The sequence below is a fragment of the Nilaparvata lugens genome, chromosome 7, assembly GCF_014356525.2.
Source record: "Nilaparvata lugens isolate BPH chromosome 7, ASM1435652v1, whole genome shotgun sequence".
In the NCBI taxonomy this organism is placed as follows: Eukaryota; Metazoa; Arthropoda; class Insecta; order Hemiptera; family Delphacidae; genus Nilaparvata; species Nilaparvata lugens.
In genome coordinates this window covers 52606686-52630247 of record NC_052510.1, presented here as the reverse complement: position 1 = coordinate 52630247, position 23562 = coordinate 52606686, and the positions used below count along the sequence as shown (strand labels likewise).

The window sequence follows — 23562 nt, the reverse complement described above, 5'->3', positions numbered from 1 at the left end:
GTCACCAATCACCATCATTTAAAACTATTCGTAGAATTTATGAAAAGTTAAATAGTGATGGGTGAGTATTTGAGAACAAATGTCAACGACCTTCCGTACTCCACTGAATGTTGAAGAAGAGCAGTGAGAACAGCGTCGGTGAGGAGTGTGTTGGTTTTGCGTGTGGGCATAACTGGCCCCAAACAGTCCTCATTTGACTGTTGAGGCCACATTAAGCATGTAATTGTCGAAAACTAATCTGGCCACTAATCTAATTGTGGCCACATTGAGAATGTAATTGTCAAAAACTAATCTTCAGGTATACAGTAGACAAGTTATATCTCATTTTTCTGTATTGCTTTCACACAAACTAAATGTTGGATCATATCGTGCGCCACCCTGTAGCTTAAACGTTTGAAGTATAGCTCACCTTTTTTCATTGGATTTGCACATCATCATGTGAAGTGCGATCTTCGCATACCATTTCATACGTTGAGCATTGGAGAGGTTTTTGGGTGGCAACTTCTTATCGATGAATACAACTTTCCTCTTCTTCCCATCTAAATGTCACAAAGTCAAAAATTGAAACAATTGAATACATCCGAGCTCATTCATGGAATTACTAAATGTAATAAAAGAGATACTATTCAAATAATGAAATAGATAAAAATTACCTTATCCATAATAATTGACCGAGCGGAGTGAGGTCTAAGATTCAAGTCGACGTTTTGGCATTTCTCTTAATGTTTAAATGATTGTATGTTTAAATGTTTATATGTTGCGCATTTACGGCGAAACGCGGTAATAGTTTTTCATGAAATTTTACAGGTATGTTCCTTTTTTAATTGCGCGTCGACGTATATACAAGGTTTTTGGAAATTTTGCATTCCAAGGATAATATAAAAGGAAAAAGGAGCCTCCTTCATACGCCAATATTAGAGTAAAAATCAGACTATAGAATTATTCATCATAAATCAGCTGACAAGTGATTACACAGATGTTGCTGTATTTCCATGAGGTCTATAGTTTCAATCTAAGACCTTAAAAATGCATAGACTCACATGCAGCGCTAGTGTCGTACTTGGAATTGAAATCCGCTATTGAGGGAGCAACCCATAAGATTATTACATACCAATGCCACCAATGCCTTTGTGATCTATAGTATTACAAATATATTTATATAATATCTCGTGCTAAAATACCCCAATGGCGGCCTTCAATTTCAAGTAAGAGCTATCATTGGGAAGGCATAGGCATTGTGGGTCTATATCTCTTTAAGGTCTTTGGTTTCAATCAGGTACTTGTGGATGAGAATACTGCGTGAGGTCTACTGTTCACAGAACTACTAGTAGTACACAAGTCTACCTGTACAAAGAATCAATGTTTTCCATTGAATACTGTCTATGATAAAACTAATTAATGTTGGATCATATCGTGCGTCACCCTGTAGCTTAAACGTTTAAAGTATAGCTCACCTTTTTTCATTGGATTTGCACATCATCATGTGGAGTGCGATCTTCGCATACCATTTCATACGTTGAGCATTGGAGAGGTTTTTGGGTGGCAACTTCTTATCGATGAATACTACTTTCCTCTTCTTCCCATCTAAATGTCACAAAGTCAGAAATTGAAACAATTGAATACATCCGAGCTCATTCATGGAATTACTAAATGCAATAAAAGAGATACTATTCAAATAATGAAATAGATAAAAAATACCTTATCCATAATAATTGACCGAGCGAAGTGAGGTCTAAGATTCAAGTCGACGGTTTGGCATTTCTCTTAATGTTTAAATGTATATATGTTGCGCATTTGCGGCGAAACGCGGTAATAGATTTTCATGAAATTTGGCTTTATCAAAGGTATTTTCCTTTTTTGATTGCGCGTCGACATATAGACAAGGTTTTTGGAAATTTTGCATTTCAAGGATAATATAAAAGGAAAAAGGAGCGTCCTTCATACGCCAATATTAGAGTAAAAATCAGACTATAGAATTATTATTCATCATAAATCAGCTGACAAGTGATTACACAGATGTGTGGAGAAGCCAGTCTATTGCTGTATTTCCATAAGGTCTATAGTTTCAATCAGGTACTTGTGGATGAGAATAAGGTCTATAGTTTCAATCAGGTACTTGTGGATGAGAATACTGCGTGAGGTCTACTGTTCACAGAACTACTAGTAGTACACAAGTCTACCTGTACAAAGAATCAACGTTTTCCATTGAATACTGTCTATAATGACACCATATCATTCCCTAATCATCATCATTTTGAATAATTAATTAGATATTACCGGATAAAGATTCTAGGGCTATTTTACAATTTGGCTACTTTTTCAATCAGGGCTATTTTTGTGATGATTGGAGGATTATCACATGACAGAAATTTAAAAATCAGTCCAACTTTTTTCTCTAAAAACCAACAAGCAATAATATAGTCAAAAATTATTATCGTTCATGGTCATTATGGTCATGGTTCTTGATTTATATTCGACTCAAATCCATTGTATTTAATTTTAATATGACGTTTTATTCACCTACTATCCATATTTTTTATTATTATTCTGGAACAGAGGAATAAATACTACTTTTTTATTGAAGTAGTTAATTTACGTTCTAGGAGCTAAAAGTACTTAGATACTAGAAGACTTTAGATAACATGGGATTAACAATACTACGATAATACGCATAGAATACGTGATAAATAGATCAACATTTTCAAATGACTGTCATTTCTATCAATCTTGTGCGTTTGATCAACGTTTGCTGGCCATTGTAAATTTCTGGCATGAAAATAGGTACTTGTCTAAACAAAATATTACATGTTGATAAAGTCACCTACTAATATATTTGTTGAAATTATTGATGCAGGTGTACGGAAGATGTTGAGTGCATTACAGGACTAAGCTCCCTTTCTCTCGCAGTGAGGAATGGAGTACCTTTAGTTCCTAGATACAAATATCTATGAACTAAAGATTCTATTCATTTATTTATTCAACAAAGACAAAACCACATAATCATAAAATGAATGGAAATTTATTTATTTATTTACTCATTCATGGACAATAGGATACAATGCAGGTGTAAACAACAGGCATCCGCCGCCCAAAACTGCTTTAACCTTAATTTAAAATAAACAGTCCAAAGGTTATGTAGAGTTTGTATTTGTGATTTACACACAAATTCAAGTTCAAAAACATCACTGTATTAATTGGAATTTTGAATTTATCTGACTAACTATTTACTTCCAAACAAAAGCAAACATGAAACTTCTATCACAATTTTAAAAATCTCTTGAAAAATCTTTTAAAAATAAATTAAGAGGCTTATAGCCCTTACTATCCCATTTCCGGATTTTTATTGGAAATTAAGTTACAAGAGGTCATGATTCTTCAGCACTTTCAAACACAGATATTTTTGGTCCCAAAATAATTACAACAAATTTAATAAAGATCACATATCTTATCTCTAGTGTGCTTCAATTATTTTAGTATTCAGTGTGATCGGTATTAATTTCTGAAGTGTAAGTCGCAGTATTTTAATCATGGAGAAACTGTATTCTTCTGTATTGAATAAAAATGTATAACTTCTTTGTTCTACAGTACATTGCTGGGGATCAATAGAAAATAGAATTAAATAAAAATACTGAGAAATTGTCAAAAACGACAGATTTTTGTGGTTTTTGACAATTTTTTTACAAAAAATCTGTGGGGTTTGACAATTTCTTAGTCTTTTTATTTAATATGAATAATAACCACAATATCAACTTCTCAACTACACAAAAAGAGAAAATGAAATAGCTACATTTATTATTTGAGCTACATCAGTGACTTGTGGAAGGCACCAGCAAAGAGCGACAAGCAATAAATTACAGTTCTCTAATTTTACATTAATTGTTTCAAAGTAGTAAATCAGAGAAACTTACCAATATTATGTTCTTTTATGGTGATCGGAAGCATCCAATCCTGGGATGGATTGTTACCAAAGTTATCAATAATAGTTTTAAACCCACTTCCAGACATGACTACTATAAAGTGCTCGTTTTTCAGGGCTCCACTTGCGTCCAGTAGATGCTCTATGTTCGGGTCTTGGCTCACTGTCAAGGCAAACACGTTAGTTCTATCAAAATCAAATAGTAGGTACTTCAAACATATAAATTTAATGACGTCGAAAATAAAATTAGGAGCGATTCTATAAGTGACAAGAAATTAAGAGACAACTTAAGAAAATTCATTTGAACTGGAAAAATATGAATATTGGATTTTTATTTTTTATGCATTCTTTATTTATCCATACATTTGATGAGTCAACTCCGTGTCAACTATGGGCCTTAGCCCATACCCTGCGCTGCTCCACTCTGTCCCTTGTTTATTCTGTAGCAGAATACTGTGCAACTGTGTGGATCAATAGCCCATACACTAAGAAAATTGATGCACAGCTCAACATGGCTATGAGAATGATTACTGGGTGTATTAAGTCAACTCCTGTAAATTGGCTCCCAATACTGAGCAATATTGGGAGAAATGCTCTGTTGAAGGAGTTCAAAAAGATTTCTGATAACCCAATGCTGCCAATTCATGAAGACCTTTCCGACCTAGAAATGGGTCGCCTCAGATCTAGAAGGCTTCCATTGACATTTGCAAAGGATTTGGTCAGAACCAATTTCAACATAGTCTCAAAGTGGAATGCTGCTTGGAATTTGCAAGCACCTTACCATTTGGCACGGCTTATCAAGCCAAATAAAAAGCCAGAAGGTTTCAACCTTCCCCATCACCTTTGAAAGGGATTAAAAGGGGTGCGAACAGGGCATGGTGTATGTGGGGACAGTCTGCATAGATGGGGATCATTCCATCACCTGAATGTGAATGTGGAGCTCCAAAACAAACTTTGAAACATATTGCTGAGGTCTGTCCTGTCATCCTATGCTGTTGAGGATTTGGTAAATGCTACACCAGCAGCTTCTTGAATGGCTGGCTGTTTTGGACTCAGCTTTGTAAATGTCCAGTTTTATCTTTTCATATTAATTATGTTACTTAACTACTACACCTTTTTCAATTGTATTTGAGAAAGTATCAAGTTAATTTGAGAAAGTATCAATTGTATTTGAGAATAGTCACTTGTAATTGAGAGAATGTTAGATGTAGATTAGAATAGTCAATTTTATTTGGGAAGTCATCACATGCATTTGAAAGTAGTGAATTGTATTTGAGAAATCGTCAAATGTAAATGAGAAGATATCAATTAAAAACGAGAAAATTTTCCAATTGACATGTTGGACTCTACTGTAGCCATTAGGCTTTGCATTGAGGCAAATTAATATTTTTAATGGTGAAAGTATTCCCCCTGTACTGTTTACGAATGACTATCATTTCTATGTATGTATGACAAGGCGACTTTTGTCTCCAAACATTTTGTGAAATATTGCACTTGATGAAGATCAATTTCTCTATGTTTACGGTGCAATTGAACTTTATCATCAATCAATTCAATCTCTTGATCAAACAATCTGGCAATTCCTCAATGGATTTTGGGATGAAAAAATATATATTTTTTTAAAACTAAACTATTGGAATATTATTTATATTATCATATTTATGTACTCATTATATGAGTACAGTTATGAAAAATATAAGTAATGGAAGTACTGGGTTTTTAAAATAATTTCCCAATTACAACTGACAACTTCTCGTTTTCAAAATCGTATGTTCTCAAATTAAAATTATACTTTCTCAAATAAAATTCACTATTCTCAATTACAAGTAATGTCTTCTCAAATAAAATTGACTATTCTCATTTACATATGACGTTTTCTCAAATGCAAATGACTATTCTCAATTACAATTGATACTTTCTCAAATACAGTTGGAAAAGGTGTAGTTCTCTCCATGTGCATAGTTTTATATTTAGGTAAATAAGTCAAAATGCCATACGCTATACCTATACAATAACATCATAAGAATGATAGGGTGAGGAAAAATGAGGTAACCTTGTGCTATTCCTCTCCCAAATTTAGATAAGGTTACACATAGTAGGTCAAGTCTTGACTTATCATTATTTTTATTTGTTTAAAAATAACATTATCAACTCTCATACTGAAATTTGAAATATTTTTTCAATGAACGAACTTTTTATTTGAAATGTGCATTAAATGTACATTACAATTCATAAAAACATGTTCTAATGTCTTTCTAAATCTGTAAAGGTTATATTCATTTATTTCTCTAAACTTCTACTCAACTATTTTAGTCACAAAATATCACAGTATAATGATACTCGTCCCACACACAAGTCCAAGACTCATGTGGGACTATTTCCTTTGTTGTTGTGTCGGTGAAAGTTAATGATGTATTTTGTAAGTTATATTTCTTATAGGCTAATAGGCTAGTTGTTTTGGGCCATCGGTTGTTGGCTGTGTCGTGGTTGTTTGCTATTGAATAACATAGAGTATAGTGGGCATGTTTGCGATGCAGTCGTCGACCGATGGCTCGGAATTTTGGATAATAGAATTGCAGGTTTTGTTAATTTTTTTTTCAAGACTTGCAAACTTTTTATGGCTTAGCAATAATATTCTAGGTCAATAATGCAATACGGTACATCTTTGTGAATTGATATTTTTTTATTCCTTTATACTAAAAGCATATATCTATGTATTCTTGTGCACTGTATATGACAATAAAGAATTATTGAATTGAATTGAATTGTTGGAATAATACATTACCAATCGTAATATTAATTGAATTTATTTTGAATTAGTTAAGCCCATGTTAAGCTTTATAACGGGAAGTGACTTTTGGGTCACTCTGTACATCTTACCTATAGGAAGCAGGGTATAAGAATCTGAATGACCTACAGCAATACTTCAAGTAAAAAAAGATGAAATTCATTACCTGGAGGTAGAAATTCGTGATTTGGATGAAAATTGTCAATCAGAGTTTGAAAATCAGACGGCAAATATGTCACTTCTCTGGGATGAGAAATCAACGGGGGAACCACGAACGAGTTTGGCACACCCTTGAAAAAAAGAAACATTGATTCATTCATTTATAGGAATAAGATTTAATGTACAATTTAAATTATACCAATAATAAACTAAATTGAATTGAATTTATTGTCAAAAATCACAAATACATATTTGTATAAATTACCAGAGTATACAATACAAATAGACATTGATTGTAACTTGAGTTTATAACAATATTATCAATGTAAGATTTGCCACTAAATATACTATTTGTGTAATTAAATTTTGATATAATCAGAATAGATAACAAAATTTCAGAATTGATAACAAAATTTCAGAATTGATAACAAATTTCTTATCATTTGAAGTTTTCATTGTAGTATGAATGCTTTTGAAATTAACATTTGTAAGCCACGTAAAATATAATGAATAATTCCAACTTTAAATCGCAGTTATGAAAATTTACAATTTAATCATGGAAATAAATATTTCTATGCTTAATATAATATATTTCCGATAGAATGGTTTATTGTCACACAAGTTTCTTTAATTGGAATCGGATTGAGTTGACTGATGACTGAAGAAGATCTCTATGCTATAGTGAGGTCCACGTTATAATGGCAGTGTTTGATGATGTATTGCTATCCTTGTCCATCATCCAACAAAGCGGATAGCGCTATCTCTTTCTCGCTTTCCTCTGTTGCCAGATCTTTTAACAATGTAGAACTGAATTTCATCTTAATTATTATTAAAATTCATTATGAAATTATTAAAGAATATAATGTCTTGCTTAATAAAATATAATTGATTATTTTAAACGAGAAGGAACAGTTAATATTACATCGATAAACCTGTATCAGCTACCGTCTATAGAAGGCATTGATAGAACAAATGATTGGCAACGTTGTTCTCCTATCTTTCTTTACTGCCATTATAACGTGGACCTCACTATAAGTGCAATCATATCAAAGAAGTGAAAGAAAAGTAATCGTGACTAGTATGCATATTTCTTTTCAATCGCACTGACTTTTAAGCCTGGATCTCACTATAGAGACTTTAATGAACTACTTTCAGTTTAAATATAAAGAAATAGTTTTTTGTGCAACTAGTGCGCAAAGTGACAGTTTGCTGCACCGAAAGAAACGTTTTCGCCCCACTTGGATGTAATGAGCTGGTTTACGTGCGTCATATGGAGGCCGAAAGTGATTGTTTTCTGACCAGGCCGGTAAAATTTTTACGGCCCTAGGGCTGTAAAATAACCTTGAAGTCAGCTGATTCTGATTTGATGTGAACGTGTTTACAAAATAGTTTATGAAACGGAATCAGTTTATGCTTCTAGAATTGAATAAAGTTTTTGCAATAAGATACTATCATTTTATTTGGATGAATGAAATACAAATGAGATATTATAAACTATTCAAATTCAATTTTCAGAGTATAATAGAATCTAACCTCAAACCTCCTAGTAAAGCGTTTATCACGGAACATGGTGGATAAACGGAATCATTTTATGCTTCTAGAATTCAATAAAGTATTCTGTAATAATATACTATCATTTTATTTAAATGAATAAAATACAGATAAGATATATATTATAAACTATTCAAATAATTCGATTTTCATAGAAGGATAGAACTTCTAACCTAAACTTCCATTGACATTCAGATCACATCAGATTGGCCGAATTTCAAGTGTGCTAAAACAGCTGATCAAAAACTTTTTCAAGTGTGATAAACCAGCTGATCAAAAACTTTTTCAAGTGTGATAAACCAGCTGACCAAAAACTTTTCATTATTTGTGTTTATCATTCAATAATTAAAACATTCATAATAATATCATCTTATTGTCACTTGGAAGAATAAAAAGTATAAACTCAACCTCTTACATAATTGAACATAATCTTTTAGGTTATTTAGACAAATCAGAATAAAAAATAAAAATACTTGGACAATTTCTTGATATTCAGATTTGCTAGAGCTATGACCTTCCACTTTTGCTTTCGGAAGTGCTTATAATAGACAATGAGAATAATTATTATTCTCATATATATATTGTTTATTTTTCTGTGTGGCGAAAAATTACGTTCTCACCATGGGCAAAAATGTTTTTCCGGCTCTCAATCTTTTCTAGTCCTCGGCCTACGGCCTCGGACTTGAAAACCGATTTCGAGCCAGAAAAGTCTCATTTTCGGCCCTAGGTGCGAAATATACTATTACGCCCGAGCCGTAGGCGAGGCCGGAATGGTTTCTTGAGTGCAGCAGAGGAACTTTGCGCACGTATTTCACATTAAGTTTTTCCTACAGTTACCATTGAATATGAAAAGTGGGTAATTATGGGTAAAATTGCCTGAAATCCATCAAATGTTTTTCTGTGTAATTTTATTATTGATAAAAACCTTAATTTATTGTCAAATTGAATAAAAATGTTGTCCTTGGTTATAATATATAATGTAATAATTAGCGCGTTGTGCTTCGTTGCACCTCTGCTCACTATAGCAGCCCAGTCACTGTTACCAACTTCATTTTGATTTTGCTGCACTGTTGCTCCATATAACCTACTAAGTATTTTGCGTTGCCATGTTGCAAATCTGGAGTGCAGAAAAATTTTTCCCGCACTAGAGCGGAAAAGTGATTCTTTGCGTTCTGTAATCAGTGCAGCAATGGCCACTTTTCAACGTAACTGTAGGAAAAATAAAAATCTCATTACCCTTTTTTTGAAATATTTTATCACAAGACTTTCAGTTTTTATCATAAAACAGCTTTTTGACAGAATGCTCACCGTTTCTAACAGGGTGGTTCCCAGTTTCAAGATGACAGGATTCTCAGGTTCAATTTCATTGAACTTCAAAGGTATCGAATTATCAGTATTTCGATAGTGTTTTGGGTACCTCTGAAGACGTCTTATTCTTGACTGAAGCAAATCAAAATACAAAATCAAATTAATTTATAATACATCTAATTAAACGTTTATCCCAAAATGATCGATACAGAAGAAAAACAGAAAGCAAAATACAGAGCATATAGATATTTTTTTATCATCAACCAATCAATATTTATTTTTCAATATAATAATTATTGTAATTGAAGAGTGTTGAAGTGACACATAACCTAGCTACAGTAATTGGACTGTTGTAGAAAATTAGAACAGGCTTATAAGCCTGTGCTACTTTTCTGTAAGTTATGTAATTCTGAATGATTAAATAAATTATTACAATGGTCTATCATAATAGATATCATACTATGAAAGATGAAAACTAAGCTCAGCTTGCACTGTTCATCTCTCAAATTTAATTGGTAATGAGATCCAAAAGGTTATGTGTATGACACGCACTTTACATTTCTGATTTCTGAATACTCCTCGAGAATAATTGACAAGTTATAACAATATTGAATTATTTAGTAATGTTGTTAGAGAGACGAAAAAACACTTGAAAGGGTAATAAATTCGAATTGAAAATAAAAAAGGTGAAATGAAAAAATTTTAGCCGAACATTTTTTAAACAACTAACAGCTACACCATAACAATTTATATTTGAATAGGATGATTATAAAAGGACTTTCTTTAAACTTGTTGTGTAGTTGAAAAGTTGATATTGTGGTAATTATTCATAGTGAATGAAAAAGACTGAGAAATTGTCAAAAAACCACTGATTTATTGATAATTAGAAAGACCGGTTTCGGTTATTACACCATTGTCAATCTCTGATAAACTCTCTTTTATTTTGTCAATCTCTGATGAAAGAGAGTTTATCAGAGATTGAAAATGGTGTAATAACCGAAACCGGTCTTTCTAATTATCAATAAATCAGTAGTTTTTTGACAATTTCTCAGTCTTTTTCATTCAATATGAATAATTACTACTTTCTTTAAAAGCACATAAATATTTTTTGAAATTACTTACAAAATTGAGAAAGGTGTCATTTTGTTAAAAAACACTTCAAGTTTAAGGTGTGGGTGTTGTTTTGGTTCGATGTGACAGCCGTTGGTAATGCGACATACCACCGATAATAATCGATTTCTTGCCACACTCGTACCAGCATATCAGGATTAGCTTGTGCAACCGCAGCGATCCGAATGTGTGATCCGATTTTGGAGGTCATTAAGATTGTCTGGTAGAGGCGGAACATGAACCTTATCCTTAATGAAACCCCACAGGAAGAAATGCATCGGTGTTAAATCCGGTGAGCGAGGTGGCCATGCAATTGGCCCTGCACGGCCAATCTAGCAAAATTGAAAGCGAATGTCTAGAAAATCCCACACTTCTCCGTGAAAATGAGGTGGTGCACCAACATGCTGAACAAGACGACCAAGTGTCCCTTCACTTTCAATATTAATTACCTCCAAAATCGGATCACATTCGGATCGCTGCGGTTACACAAGTTACGCCTGATATGCTGGTACGTGTGTGACAAGAAATCGATTATCGGTGGGATGTATGTGGCATTACCAACGGCTGTCACATCGAACCAAAATAACACCCACACCTTAAACTTGGAGTGTTTGGTAACAAAATGACACCTTTCTCAATTCTGTAAGTAATTTCAATAACTATTTATTCAAGTGCTTTCAAAGTTGTAAAGTCCTTTTATTATCATCCTGTATTGTATTCACAATAAGAGCTATCAAGTACCCTTTCATTTCAACAAAGCATAACTAGTTTAAACTCTTCAGAATCTCTTTCATTTGAAAATGGCTCTAGAAGAGTTGAAACTACACCTTTTCCAACTGTATTTGAGAAAGTATCAATTTTAATTGAGAATAGTAATTTGTATTTGAGAAAACGTCAGATGTAAATGAGAATAGTCAATTGTATTTGAGAAGTCATCACTTGTAATTGAGAATAGTGAATTTTATTTGAGAAAGTATTATTTCAATTTGAGAACATACGATTTGAAATCGAGAAGATGTCAGTTTTAATTGGGAAATGATTTTAAATTCACCTTCGCTGTGAGTCTCAAATTGTATTTGTGTATGATTGTCAGCTAGCTGCATTAAATTATATACTTTGGTGTAGAAGATAAGGAATAGCAATTCTTATTTTAAATGCTTACTTCCAGTACTTATATTTTTTCATAACTGTACACATATAAAATAATATGATAATGTTATTTAATATTCCAATAAAACTTTTTTGAAAAAAAAATAATTGAGAATAGTGAATTTCATTTGAGAAAGTATCATTTAAATTTGAGAACATACGATTTGAAATCGAGAAGATGTCAGTTTTAATTGGGAAATGATTTTAAATTCACCTTCGCTGTGAGTCTCAAATTGTATTTGTGTATAATTGTCAGCTAGCTGCATTAAATTATATACTTTGGTGTAGAGGATAAGGAATAGCAATTCTTATTTTAAATGCTTACTTCCAGTACTTATATTTTTTCATAACTGTACTCATATAAAATAATATGATAATATTATTTAATATTCCAATAAAACGTTTTTGAAAAAAAAAATATTTTCAAGCCTCAAAATCCATTGAAGAATTGCCGAATTGTTTGATCAAGAAATTCAATTGATTGATGATAGAGTTCAATCGCGCAGTAAACATAGAGAATTTGATCTTCATCAAGTGCAATATTTCACAAAATGTTTGAAGACAAAAGTCGCGTTGCCAATACATGCATAGAAATGATACTCATTAATCATTCGTAAACAGTACAAGGGAAATACTTTTACCATTGAAAATATTAATTTGCCCCCATGCAAAGCCTATGGTAGTAAATGGAATACTGTGTACGTAGTACAGTATCCTTTCCTGCTCAAATCAAACCAGTCTATAGGCTACAGAAGAGTCACGATATGTCAATTGGAAAATTTTCTAATTTTCAATTGATATCTTCTCATTTACATTTGACGATTTCTCAAATACAATTCACTATTCTCAATTAAATGTGATGACTTCCCAAATACAATTGACTATTCTCATCTACATCTGACATTCTCTCAATTACAAGTGACTATTCTCAAATACAATTGATACATTCTCAAATTAACTTGATACTTTCTCAAATACAATTGGAAAAGGTGTAGTTGTGTTTTTATAAAATACAAAGGATACTTGATAACTTTTATTGCGTTTTTGGAATATACATTTTTTATATTGTTTTGTTCACTTTCCTGCAATTTCAGTTTATTAATTGAATAACTCTAATATCTAATGATTCTTTTCACCATACCTGTTATTGATGTATATAAAATGAGAGTCATTTACAGAATTGTACGATGAGCAAATGATTGAGTCTTTAGAGACCTGACCAGCAAACAGAGAGTGCCGGGTTCGATTCCCCACCAGGGCTAATATTTTTATGCAGAAGCGTTCATTTCAATATTATATATGGGCTATTTATTCGGTTATCAATAATCGAGTTGCTAAAACCTTCTACATGCTTGATAATACAAAAAATCCTATTGGGGTTCTATCAATCACGTATATTTTTCGTAATACTGGTATGCAATCTTAAAATATCAATATTTCTTCAATCAAATGCTCATTATTTATTTATGTAGGCTTAATTTACATTAAATTAAGATTATGGACCGACTTATGGATACTCTGAAAAGAAGAGGTGTGGAATGGGAGGAGAGGAGACTAGTCAGGAACCTGTATGTCAACCAGACCAGCAGAGTGAGAATAGAGCGCGAAATTGGAGAAGAGAGTAGAATGGGAAGAGGAGTGAGACAGGGATGTTGTATGTCACCAATCCTTTTCAACGTTTACCTAGAGGATATATTGCAGGAGTGTTTGGATGGCAAAAGAGGAGTCAGCATTAGAGGAAGACACATAGAGTGCATAAGATTTGCAGATGATATGGCGATCCTGGCTGATAGCTGGACAATGATGAATGGAATGTTGAGAGATGTGAATGAGGCTTGTGAGAGGTATGGAATGAGGATAAACGTCAGGAAGACAAAGTGCATGAGAATTGTTGCAGGGAGAGCAAGAATGGGGAATGCTGTACTGGAGGGTGAACAGTTGGAACAGGTATCATCTTTCAAGTATTTAGGAAGCATAATGGAAGAGGATATGAAATGCAACAAAGAAATCAAAGTAAGAATTGCTATGGCAAAAACAGCATTCAATAAGAAAAAGAGAATTCTTTGTAGCCAACTGGACAAGACACTAAGGAAAAGGCTAATAAAGTGCTATGTTTGGAGTGTGGCACTGTATGGTGCAGAAACTTGGACGCTGAGAAAGGAGAATAAGAGGAGGCTTGAGGCATTGGAAATGTGGATATGGAGAAGGATGGAGGGGATCAGTTGGAGGGATAAAGTTACAAACGAGGAGGTGTTGAGGAGGGTTGGGGAAGGAAGGACTCTGCTGGATGTGATAAAGGGAAGAAAGAGGAGATGGCTGGGACATTGGATGAGACGGCAATGCTTGTTGGTGGATGCCATGGAGGGGACCATTCAGGGAAGAAGAGGAAGAGGGAGAAGAAGATAAAAAATGTTGGACGACATCAAGGAGGGGATGAGCTACTATGCAACGAAGCGACTGGCAGAGAATAGAAGAGAGTGGAGGGCTGCTGCCATATAGAAGGACCTGCTTACGAGCAGAAAACTACAGACAGACAGAATTTACATTGTCTCTATCGATTCCTATTCAATTATAAAAACTCTCAAATTACAATGCTCGAGACAAAGATATATGTGAATATGAATTAAAATATCAATAAAAAGTCTAATAGAACCAAAACGTAGGTTAAAGATAAGTAAAAAATTATTTTGAATATAAATTACAATTACAGTCAAACCTCTGTATAACGAAGTCGATTATCCCGAGAAAAAAATCGCTGCTGAAAGGTATTCGTTATTGAGAGGTTGTTCTGTCAAGAAAACTGCCACGATCTTATGGATCTTGTAATATGGTATCACGGCGGTAAATAAATGAATATGGTACATATAACATATCATCGCGAACGTAGGTAGGGTACCTATTAGGCCAATATTAATATGAAAATTTGAAAATTTCATGCTGTTTAAAATAAAAAAACTTGTTTTTTGAATATTTATAGAATGTAATAGGTAAGTAAACTCACCAATTTATTTATAGAAAGCTTGATTTGTACTATTAGTAGAGTTTAATCAAAGTACATACTCAGTAACAATATTTTTCAACTTCCTTCACCAAAGATTCTTTGGTACCTTTTACACTACTACTGTATTAGATTGAACGCAAAAAGTGAGTAATTTTCGGTTGAATTTTGCATTTGAATAAAACATCATGTTCAATAAACGACTCACATCTATTCAAACAGTCGAACATAAAAAGGCTGGTACACTATTTTTCAGATTTAATTCTTGCCTGATAATTTTGAAAGCTTCTAGAACTTCTTCATCTGTCGGATTCTTCTCCTCAAGTTCGTCACAACCATCATCATCTTAGTCAGTTCAAAGAATTGAAATGTGTGACAAAAGCAAGATTTAGAAAGTCCAGTCGTTCACCTGCCTGGTCAACAAATGACAAGTTCTTGAAATCCAATTTAGAGTAACTCGCATTCAATTTCCGACATGTCTTTCAACCTCTATTGACTGTCCACCACCCATCTTCTTCCTACCTGAATTGCCATTATTTTTAGTCTATTGACCTATTTGCTGAAACTAAACAATTCCTTGAAAATGATCGTCTGCTTCCTATACACACTACATTTTGTATGTTGAACTCAAGAGAAAACTTTGTTGTTGAGAGGTCCGAAATTCGTTAGAGGTAAAAAAGCAGCCAAAACTCCAAAATGTCATGGGACCAGGTAAAAATTCGTTGTGTAGAGGATTTCGTCAAGTGGAGGTTCGTTATAGAGAGGTTCGACTGTATATAGTAAATAATGATTTTCAATGTTTTGCTTCAGTAGAATACAACATTTTGTGACTCACCTCCCATATAGTAAATTCTAGGAAAAATAAATTTCTTCCACAAGAAATTGCCTTTTCAATTCATTTATAATTAATTGAGTAATTCCTATCCCTAACTAAGTGACTATAGGGTCACTTAGTAAATAGTAACCCTAGAGACGGGACCCGTCCGGTGAGTCCTCTTACCTCAGAGGATTAGTATGATTTGTATGAGGTAAGAGGTCTAGTATCACATGATCAATCATAAAGCCTTTTGTAGATCTGATAATATCTGGCAGGCCTATTGAGAGTACCAGATAACTGTGGATGAAGGCTCTCCCTCAAATATTGTCGTTTATAATAAAATATTGCACTTCTATATGAATCTTTTTCAAGTTACCTACTTCTGGAAAAATTTGTATGAAGTATGAAACAAGTCAGGTTAATAATAAATACGATTACCTACAATTTAATAACATGATTGTTGCACTAGAAATACTTATATAATACGCTTGATGTAATATACTACATAATATTCACGGACATTTGATGACCTGACAAATTGTATGATTTTTATTGTAACTGATAAATGCGAAAAATTGAATGTAAAAAGTACATTCATGAATAAATATTATTTTATTATTATATAGGAAAATCAATACTATGTAGCTACAGAAGAAGGTTTTACTTTGAGTGATTTCAATTATAATGAATGATTTTCTTTGTTTTGTTTCAGTAGAATACAACATTTTTGTAACTCACCTCCCAAACATAATCGATATAACGTTTTATAGACGGTTTTATTTCAGCAGCCCTGAGATAGTTATTATTGTGACTCCACTGGGTAGTTACGAATGCTTGGTAATCTCTGCGTTCAATCTCGAGAGTCTCACTCAATATCTAAAACAAATAGAACACATTTGTCATTGATTCTAACAGTTTTAAACTTGAATGGTTCAGCAATATAAATGGATATTAAGGCATATGAATAATACAGTGAAGAAAGATAGCAGAACAACGTTGCCGATCCTCTGTCTTGTCAATGCCTTCAATAGACGGTAGCTGATACCGGTACAGGTTTATTGATGTAATATTAACTGTTCATTCTCGTTTAAAATTAACAATTATATTTCTCAATCATTTCATAATGAATTTTTATAATTAAGATGAAATATTTTGTTGATTATTAATTTTACATTGGTAAAATACGATCTGGCAACATAGCAAAGCGAGAAAGAGATAGCGCTATCTGCTTTGTTGAATGATAGACAAGGATAGCAATACCATTGCAAATTAAACACTGCCATTATAACGTGGACCTCACTATAGTAATGATTACGTATAGTGAGGTCCACGTTATAATGGCAGTGTGTGATTTGCTATGGTGTTGCTATCCTTGTCTATCATTCAACATGCAGATGGCGCTATCTCTTTCACGCTTTGCGATGTTGCCACATCTTTTATCAACAATGTACAAATTCAACTAATTGACAAAATATTCTATCTCAATCATGAAAATTTATTCTTTCATCTTTAAAAAATAGATTTTCTTGACAAATAAAATATGATTAACTATTTTTAACAATAATGAACAGTAAAATTAATCGGATATACCAGTATCAGCTGTTTGGGTGGCAAGGCTGAGATTTGGCAACCCTTTTCTCCTATCTTCCTACACTGCCATTATAACGTGGACCTCACTATAGTGATGTCAGCATGAAGCCATAAAAAATCTGTAGCGGTTCACAAACGAAAAAAAATTCATGCGATTTTGTTGAAATTTGCGGCCGTGGAAAAATTTTTATCAAGAGGTAGTATTAATATAAAATAGTTATTTGTGCAACTAGTGCGCAAAGTGACAGTTTGCTGCACCGAAAGAAACGTTTACGCCCGAGCCGTAGGCGAGGGCGGAATGGTTTGTTGAGTGCAGCAGAGGAACTTTGCGCACTTATTTCACATTAAGTTTTTCCTACAGTTACCATTGAATATGAAAAGTGGGTAATTATGGGTAAAATTGCCTGAAATGCATCAAATGTTTTTCTGTGTAATTTTATTATTGATAAAAACCTTAATTTATTGTCAAATTGAATAAAAATGTTGTCCTTTGTTATAATATATACTTAATGCTGTGCTCGTTGTGCTTCGTTGCACCTCTGCTCACTATAGCAGCCCAGTCACTGTTACCAACTTCATTTTGATTTTGCTGCACTGTTGCTCCATATAACCTACTAAGTATTTTGCGTTGCCATGTTGCAAATCTGGAGTGCAGAAAAATTTTTCCCGCACTAGAGCGGAAAAGTGATTCTTTGCGTTCTGTAATCAGTGCAGCAATGGCCACTTTTCAACGTAACTGTAGGAAAATGGAATTTTTCCATATTTGAAAAAACAGTTTTATTTTGTCACATGAAATAAAACTGTGTTTTTCCAATTATTAATATAGTGATTTGAAATGTCAACATTAGCTGAATTCCCATCAGTATCAGAGACAGTGTCGGGTTCATTGAAAATATTCTTCCCATGAATTATAATGGGGCCATTCATAGCCGGGCTGCAAGGAGGTGATTAAATTGTTCAAGTTGATTACTCACTCGAAATAATTCTTCATCCTTTGCATTGAGAACTTTCATCTTCTTCTTGACTATAGACAGGGTCGTGTATAATTGCATTTCTCTCAAAGTGAGCCGAGAAATTGTGGGGAAGTCAACTTCTGTGAATTCGCCTGGTCTCCGGCTCCCATCACGAAGTTTCGGCTGCAATAGAAAAATAATGAACGTTATCGAAAACATTTTGCCTAAAAGGAACAGCAGATCCTTAGACTACAGTACAATGATTAGTAATATAATATTGATCCTAATGTTAATAGGATCGATAAGCTATCAGTTAAGATAAGTTGAGCAAGTGCCAAAGTGCTAAGATAAGTTTCAGAACAAGTTCCAAATCTTCATTCCAAAAATATCTAAAGGTATGCCTCAAGGATCTATCATTGGACCTTTGTTTTTCCTTATCTATACTAGTAGTTCTGTGAACAGTAGACATCACGCAGTTTTCTCATCCACAAGTATCTGGTGTGACCTCTTCACCGGCTTCGCCAGACATCTGAGTAATAATCCACTTGTCAGCTGATTGATTATAAATAATTCTATAGTCTGATTAATCCTATCTTCAGAGTATTTTATATACAGTATAGTGATATCGGAGTATCGAGGAAATTCCTTTTCCTTCCATATTATCCTTGAAATGAAAAATTTCAAAATACCTTGTGTATAAATCGGCGCGCAGTAAAAAAAGAAATATTCCTGCCAAATCTCATGAAATTCTAGTCAACGCGTTTGGTCGTAAATGCGTTACATACATACAGACGAAAGAAAATCCGAGTTAAAACATATACCTCATTACGTTCGGTCAATAAATAACTATCCGAAAAACCACCAAAAATGTGTACTTTTCGTTGATGATACCACTATAATAATTCCCACGCATAAATAATCACGAATCAATGACATGAGCTTAACACTTGAAGCAGCCACAACAATGTGTGAGAAGCTAAATCTGATAATCAACAGAAACAATACAGTAAATATCAACTTCACACCGAAGGGGCAAATCCTAGATGTTGACGGCATAACTGATGAACCAACAAATGCAGAGCACTGCACAAAGTTTCTTGGTATAATGATAGACAGAAATCTGAACTGGCATGACCACCTTGACTCTTTATGCAAAAAGACTGGCTTGAGCTATATATATGTTATTCGAAGTAGTACCACTGACGTTAGTAGTGCATTTGTTGCTTATCAGGCACTATTCGCTTCGTAGCTGCGATACGGCATTGTCGCTTGGGGACGATCAGCGCAAGTCTGCATAGACAAAGTTCTGCAAAGCCAGAAAAAACCCTACGAACCATCCTAGGAAAAAATTCACTGGAGTACTGCAGGCCACTATTCATTGAATACAAGTTGTTTATTGTGGTTTCAATGTTCAATCTACATACTTGAAGCCAGTGGCGGCACTTAACCTGAACAGTTCGGTGGGCCAGTGGTGGGAATTTTTAGGGGTGGTGGATGGGAACTGGGGGTGCTTTATGAAGCATATTAAACTTTACAAGTTGTTACGCAGGTAATCTATGTCATTATCTTATAAACTAAATTAAAACAACATAATATGTAACTCAACAAAAGACTTGTCCAAGTAGACCTAACCTCATTTAAATCATGATCACCACACAGCACTTCACAATAAAAGCACCTATTACTTTATAAAATGATAAAACAACCTGTTTGCCAATCCGGATTCACATGATGAGATGTAAACAAAAACAAAGCTATACTAGCGCTCAGCAGTCCGAGCGAGAATAGTGTGAATCAACTTGTCCAGCTCCAAAGGGCTCACTTGCTCCGTATACCGATGCATTACTCCCAGCCAGTCCAGCGCCGCCGACTTGCGTTGCCTTGCCAATACGCTCTTATGAGAGCTAGAAGGGCCTGAATTGTGGGCCCTTCAATGTTCAACGAAATTATTCGTGGCCATCGTTGAACTCGTACGTATTCTACGATGGCCACGGATGATTTGCATGGTATTTCAACGAGAGTTATCACCAGTTGACAGTTCAAAATTAATTTATACTGTATTTTATTGAATAATAACTATTAACTGCATAACCTAGAGCATTTTAAAATGTACTTTACTGTTTCATTGTTGTGGGTCCGGCCCACTTGGCCCTTATGGAAGCGCTGCAACTGCATGAAACTGTAGTCCTTGCAACATACCCAAGAAATAGTCAGCATGAGTACAATACAAGGACCAAGCTAAATATCGACCTTCCGCAGCACAGGCTAAACAAATTTGAAAGCACACTAATTTATGCAGGCTCATACTTATTCAATACCTAAAAAACTTGAAAAACTCACGATCAACATTTTACAAGGAACTGAAAAAGAGCCTCACTGCAAGACTGTACTATTCAGTGACGGAATTTAAGACCACAAATACGGTGCTGCCTAAGTAACAAGTAAATACTCGACTATTGACGACCCTGATTTGGAGATGACATAAAACAGGAAAATTCCCCGATCCTAGGACCGTGGTGAAGACATTGAAAGTAAGTAAGCTCCATGCGCCTGCTACACCCGTTGTAAGGGTGATTGCTTAAAGAGCCAAATTCCTCTATATACATTTATGAATTTAAAAATTGCTTTCTGGTGGTTCGGAATAGGCCTACACTTAAAACTGTAGGTCCACTCATCTTTCAAAAGCATCAGTCTAATTATCCATGCACAAGCCTAGAGGTCATGTGGGCATCATCCTCAGCAAACAAAAATAATGTCGGTGGTTTCAGGGAAGTCCAGTCTTACAAGATGCCAATTTATCAGGGAGATAAACTGAGAAAAGTTTTAAAAACAACATGGAGAAATAATGGTGGTTTCACATGATGTGAGTACCATTAACGGTCGTTTCAAAGGTGTGAGGTATGATCAGAGATCAGACTCAACAGTCTGATATCTAACGATGCCTCATTTCCTGTAAATGCAACAATATCAACAATCATGCCAAAGTAGTTAGAATGTTGGCTACTCTATTTCTCTAACCATGCCTCATACAAAGAGGCGAAATACTTTTACCACAGAATACAAATATTGTATATATGCTGTATTCTGTGCTTCTACAAAACTAACAAGAGAAATTTTGTCCAGTTGAAATTTTTATCAGTATTGAATAATAATTTTTTTGAGCTATCCAATAATTCACTGTATGTAATAATATTATATTAAATAAGATTCTGAATGCATCAAAATTAGTGTTTCCTTTCTCTCTATCAAACTGCAACTCTAATCTCTCAATAATATGCAACTCTGTTTTGCGCACAGGCATTTTTTGCAGACCATTTTCTAAAGATTTATTTGGCTTAGTGTATTCATGAGGTTGTTTTATATTGAAAATGAACACAAAAGATTATTACTTTGTAAATTGCATTTTTTTCTAATAAATATATTTTGTCTGTCTGTCATTAATCTTCAACACCACATCCAAAAAAGCTTTAGCTTACCTTGACAAAATTCTGTTCGTTTTTTAGATACTCCTTCTCAAGTAGGCGGTCTTCCGGTTTCCAGAAAGCAGATTCACATTCTAATTCATCATTCATCATTTTTCTCGCAACGGACATGTTAACTGTGCTCCATTGTTTAGGGACATTATTGTTAATGACCTCATACGACCTCATATTGCTGAAAACAAGAAAATGTTAAATGTTTAGATTCACCAAACAGCCTACAATATTTTTAGATTAATCCATTCTGACTCATTTGTAAATATTTGAAAACTGTTAAATATTATTTATAGAAGCAACAACTAGGTAAACTCTTCCTTTTATACTCAACCAAAACTAATAAACTGCATGATCGTATAAAGTGAAAAGTCGAAAGTGTATAAATGGCACATCGTATTGGACCAAGAAATATCATTACCGTATCTTCCGCTAAAACATTTTTCTAAAAAGGGTATTAGACATTGAAGCATCAAACTTTAAATTATAATACGCAGGTGCCGAAAGTAGTTCTAAAATGCGCAGGTGAAAAATCATACACAGTTAGTGTGAAGTCTGAGTTCTTTAGCATTTGATGTTGAAGGACCAAGGTCTATAAAAACCTTGGTTTTATAGATCTTATTTTGTGGAGGACCAATCTAGGAGTAGAGTCTCCTGTAAAATGAGCTGCTTTATAATCAATAAGAGCTATTATTTTTAGAATGACATTAATTCTAGAAATTATTATCAATGCAAGTATTCTCTACATAATATATAATCTATAATTTTCAAAATCTTTGTATTTTCATTGTTTTTATTAAGAAAGATTAGTGAGAATTTAGTTGCGGTTACAAGTAACCTAGTTATTCAAGTTGATCTAAAATTGCATGATTATTACTCATGCAATATTACAATCGGCCGTCGCCAGAGCAGTGTACAAACATTGTCGAGGAGTTTGCTGGGACAGGAACAGTGAGACACTAGGCTGCCGAGCTGCCTACCTGAATAAGACACGAATAAAGACGTGTATGCTGTCTAAACCCTTCTTGATCTCCTCTTTTGATCTATGTAAGTCTCAATGCTGGATTCCAAGGTTCAAATAACTCAGTATGATGTAATTATATTGTTTCAGACCATAAAATAAATTTAATATTAAACTCCAATAGAAATTATTTCAATGTCAACTTGATATACAGTAATTATACTGAACTTAATGTAATAATTCATTATTATTATACAAAGTAGGTAGACTACTTACTTCAAAATCTCATAGTATAATTCCATCTTTTTCAGCTTTTACTAAACGCCTCTACTCCTTTAACATCAATCTAGTATAAACATTTATTTAAACTTTACTCTATTGTACATTATTATCAATGTACAATACAAAAATGTGCAGGCAGAATAATATAACCACACTTTTATACATGATGGATGCAACGATGCAAGAAGAAAAACAACAACTAACAAAAAGCCATCCTGACCTTTCATAGCACCATAATGCGCTTGCGCAGGTAACGGTTCCATTCGATCAGTTCTTTGAATCTTTGTGATAACGGTTACTGAGCATTAAGACTGTGGTGATATTTTTCAAATTTTTTGATTTTTATACTATTATCACCAAGCTATCACAATAAAAAAGTTCTCTAAGGATTTTTTCCCGATTATTAAGGCTGAATAGAACTAATTTAAATACCTAAATAAATAAATTTTAAATTATTAAAATACGTGTCATTTGGGCGTCCCGAGAAGGATTTCAGGACACTGGGAC

General features: G+C 33.7%; 1 protein-coding gene across 8 annotated transcripts in view; it reads right to left on the bottom strand.

Annotated features, from left to right (window-relative positions):
* Positions 1-23249, bottom strand: part of LOC111054042 — a 49707-nt gene extending 26458 nt beyond the window's left edge. For 2 of the 8 annotated variants that reach the window (XM_039433110.1, XM_039433115.1), the window contains exons 1-8: positions 23050-23238; positions 21816-21993; positions 18361-18525; positions 16535-16672; positions 9723-9854; positions 6871-6994; positions 3909-4079; positions 410-539 (exon numbers count right to left, since the gene is read on the bottom strand). In XM_039433110.1, the coding sequence (XP_039289044.1) occupies positions 410-539; positions 3909-4079; positions 6871-6994; positions 9723-9854; positions 16535-16672; positions 18361-18525; positions 21816-21993; positions 23050-23075 (1064 nt within the window). In that variant the 5' untranslated portion in view covers positions 23076-23238. Of the gene's footprint in view, positions 1-409; positions 540-1454; positions 1585-3908; positions 4080-6870; positions 6995-9722; positions 9855-16534; positions 16673-18360; positions 18526-21815; positions 21994-23049 lie in introns of all 8 variants that reach the window. The other 6 variants (XM_039433111.1, XM_039433114.1, XM_039433113.1 and 3 more) reach the window with 4 other exon arrangements.
* Positions 23250-23562: the final 313 nt, after the last annotated feature.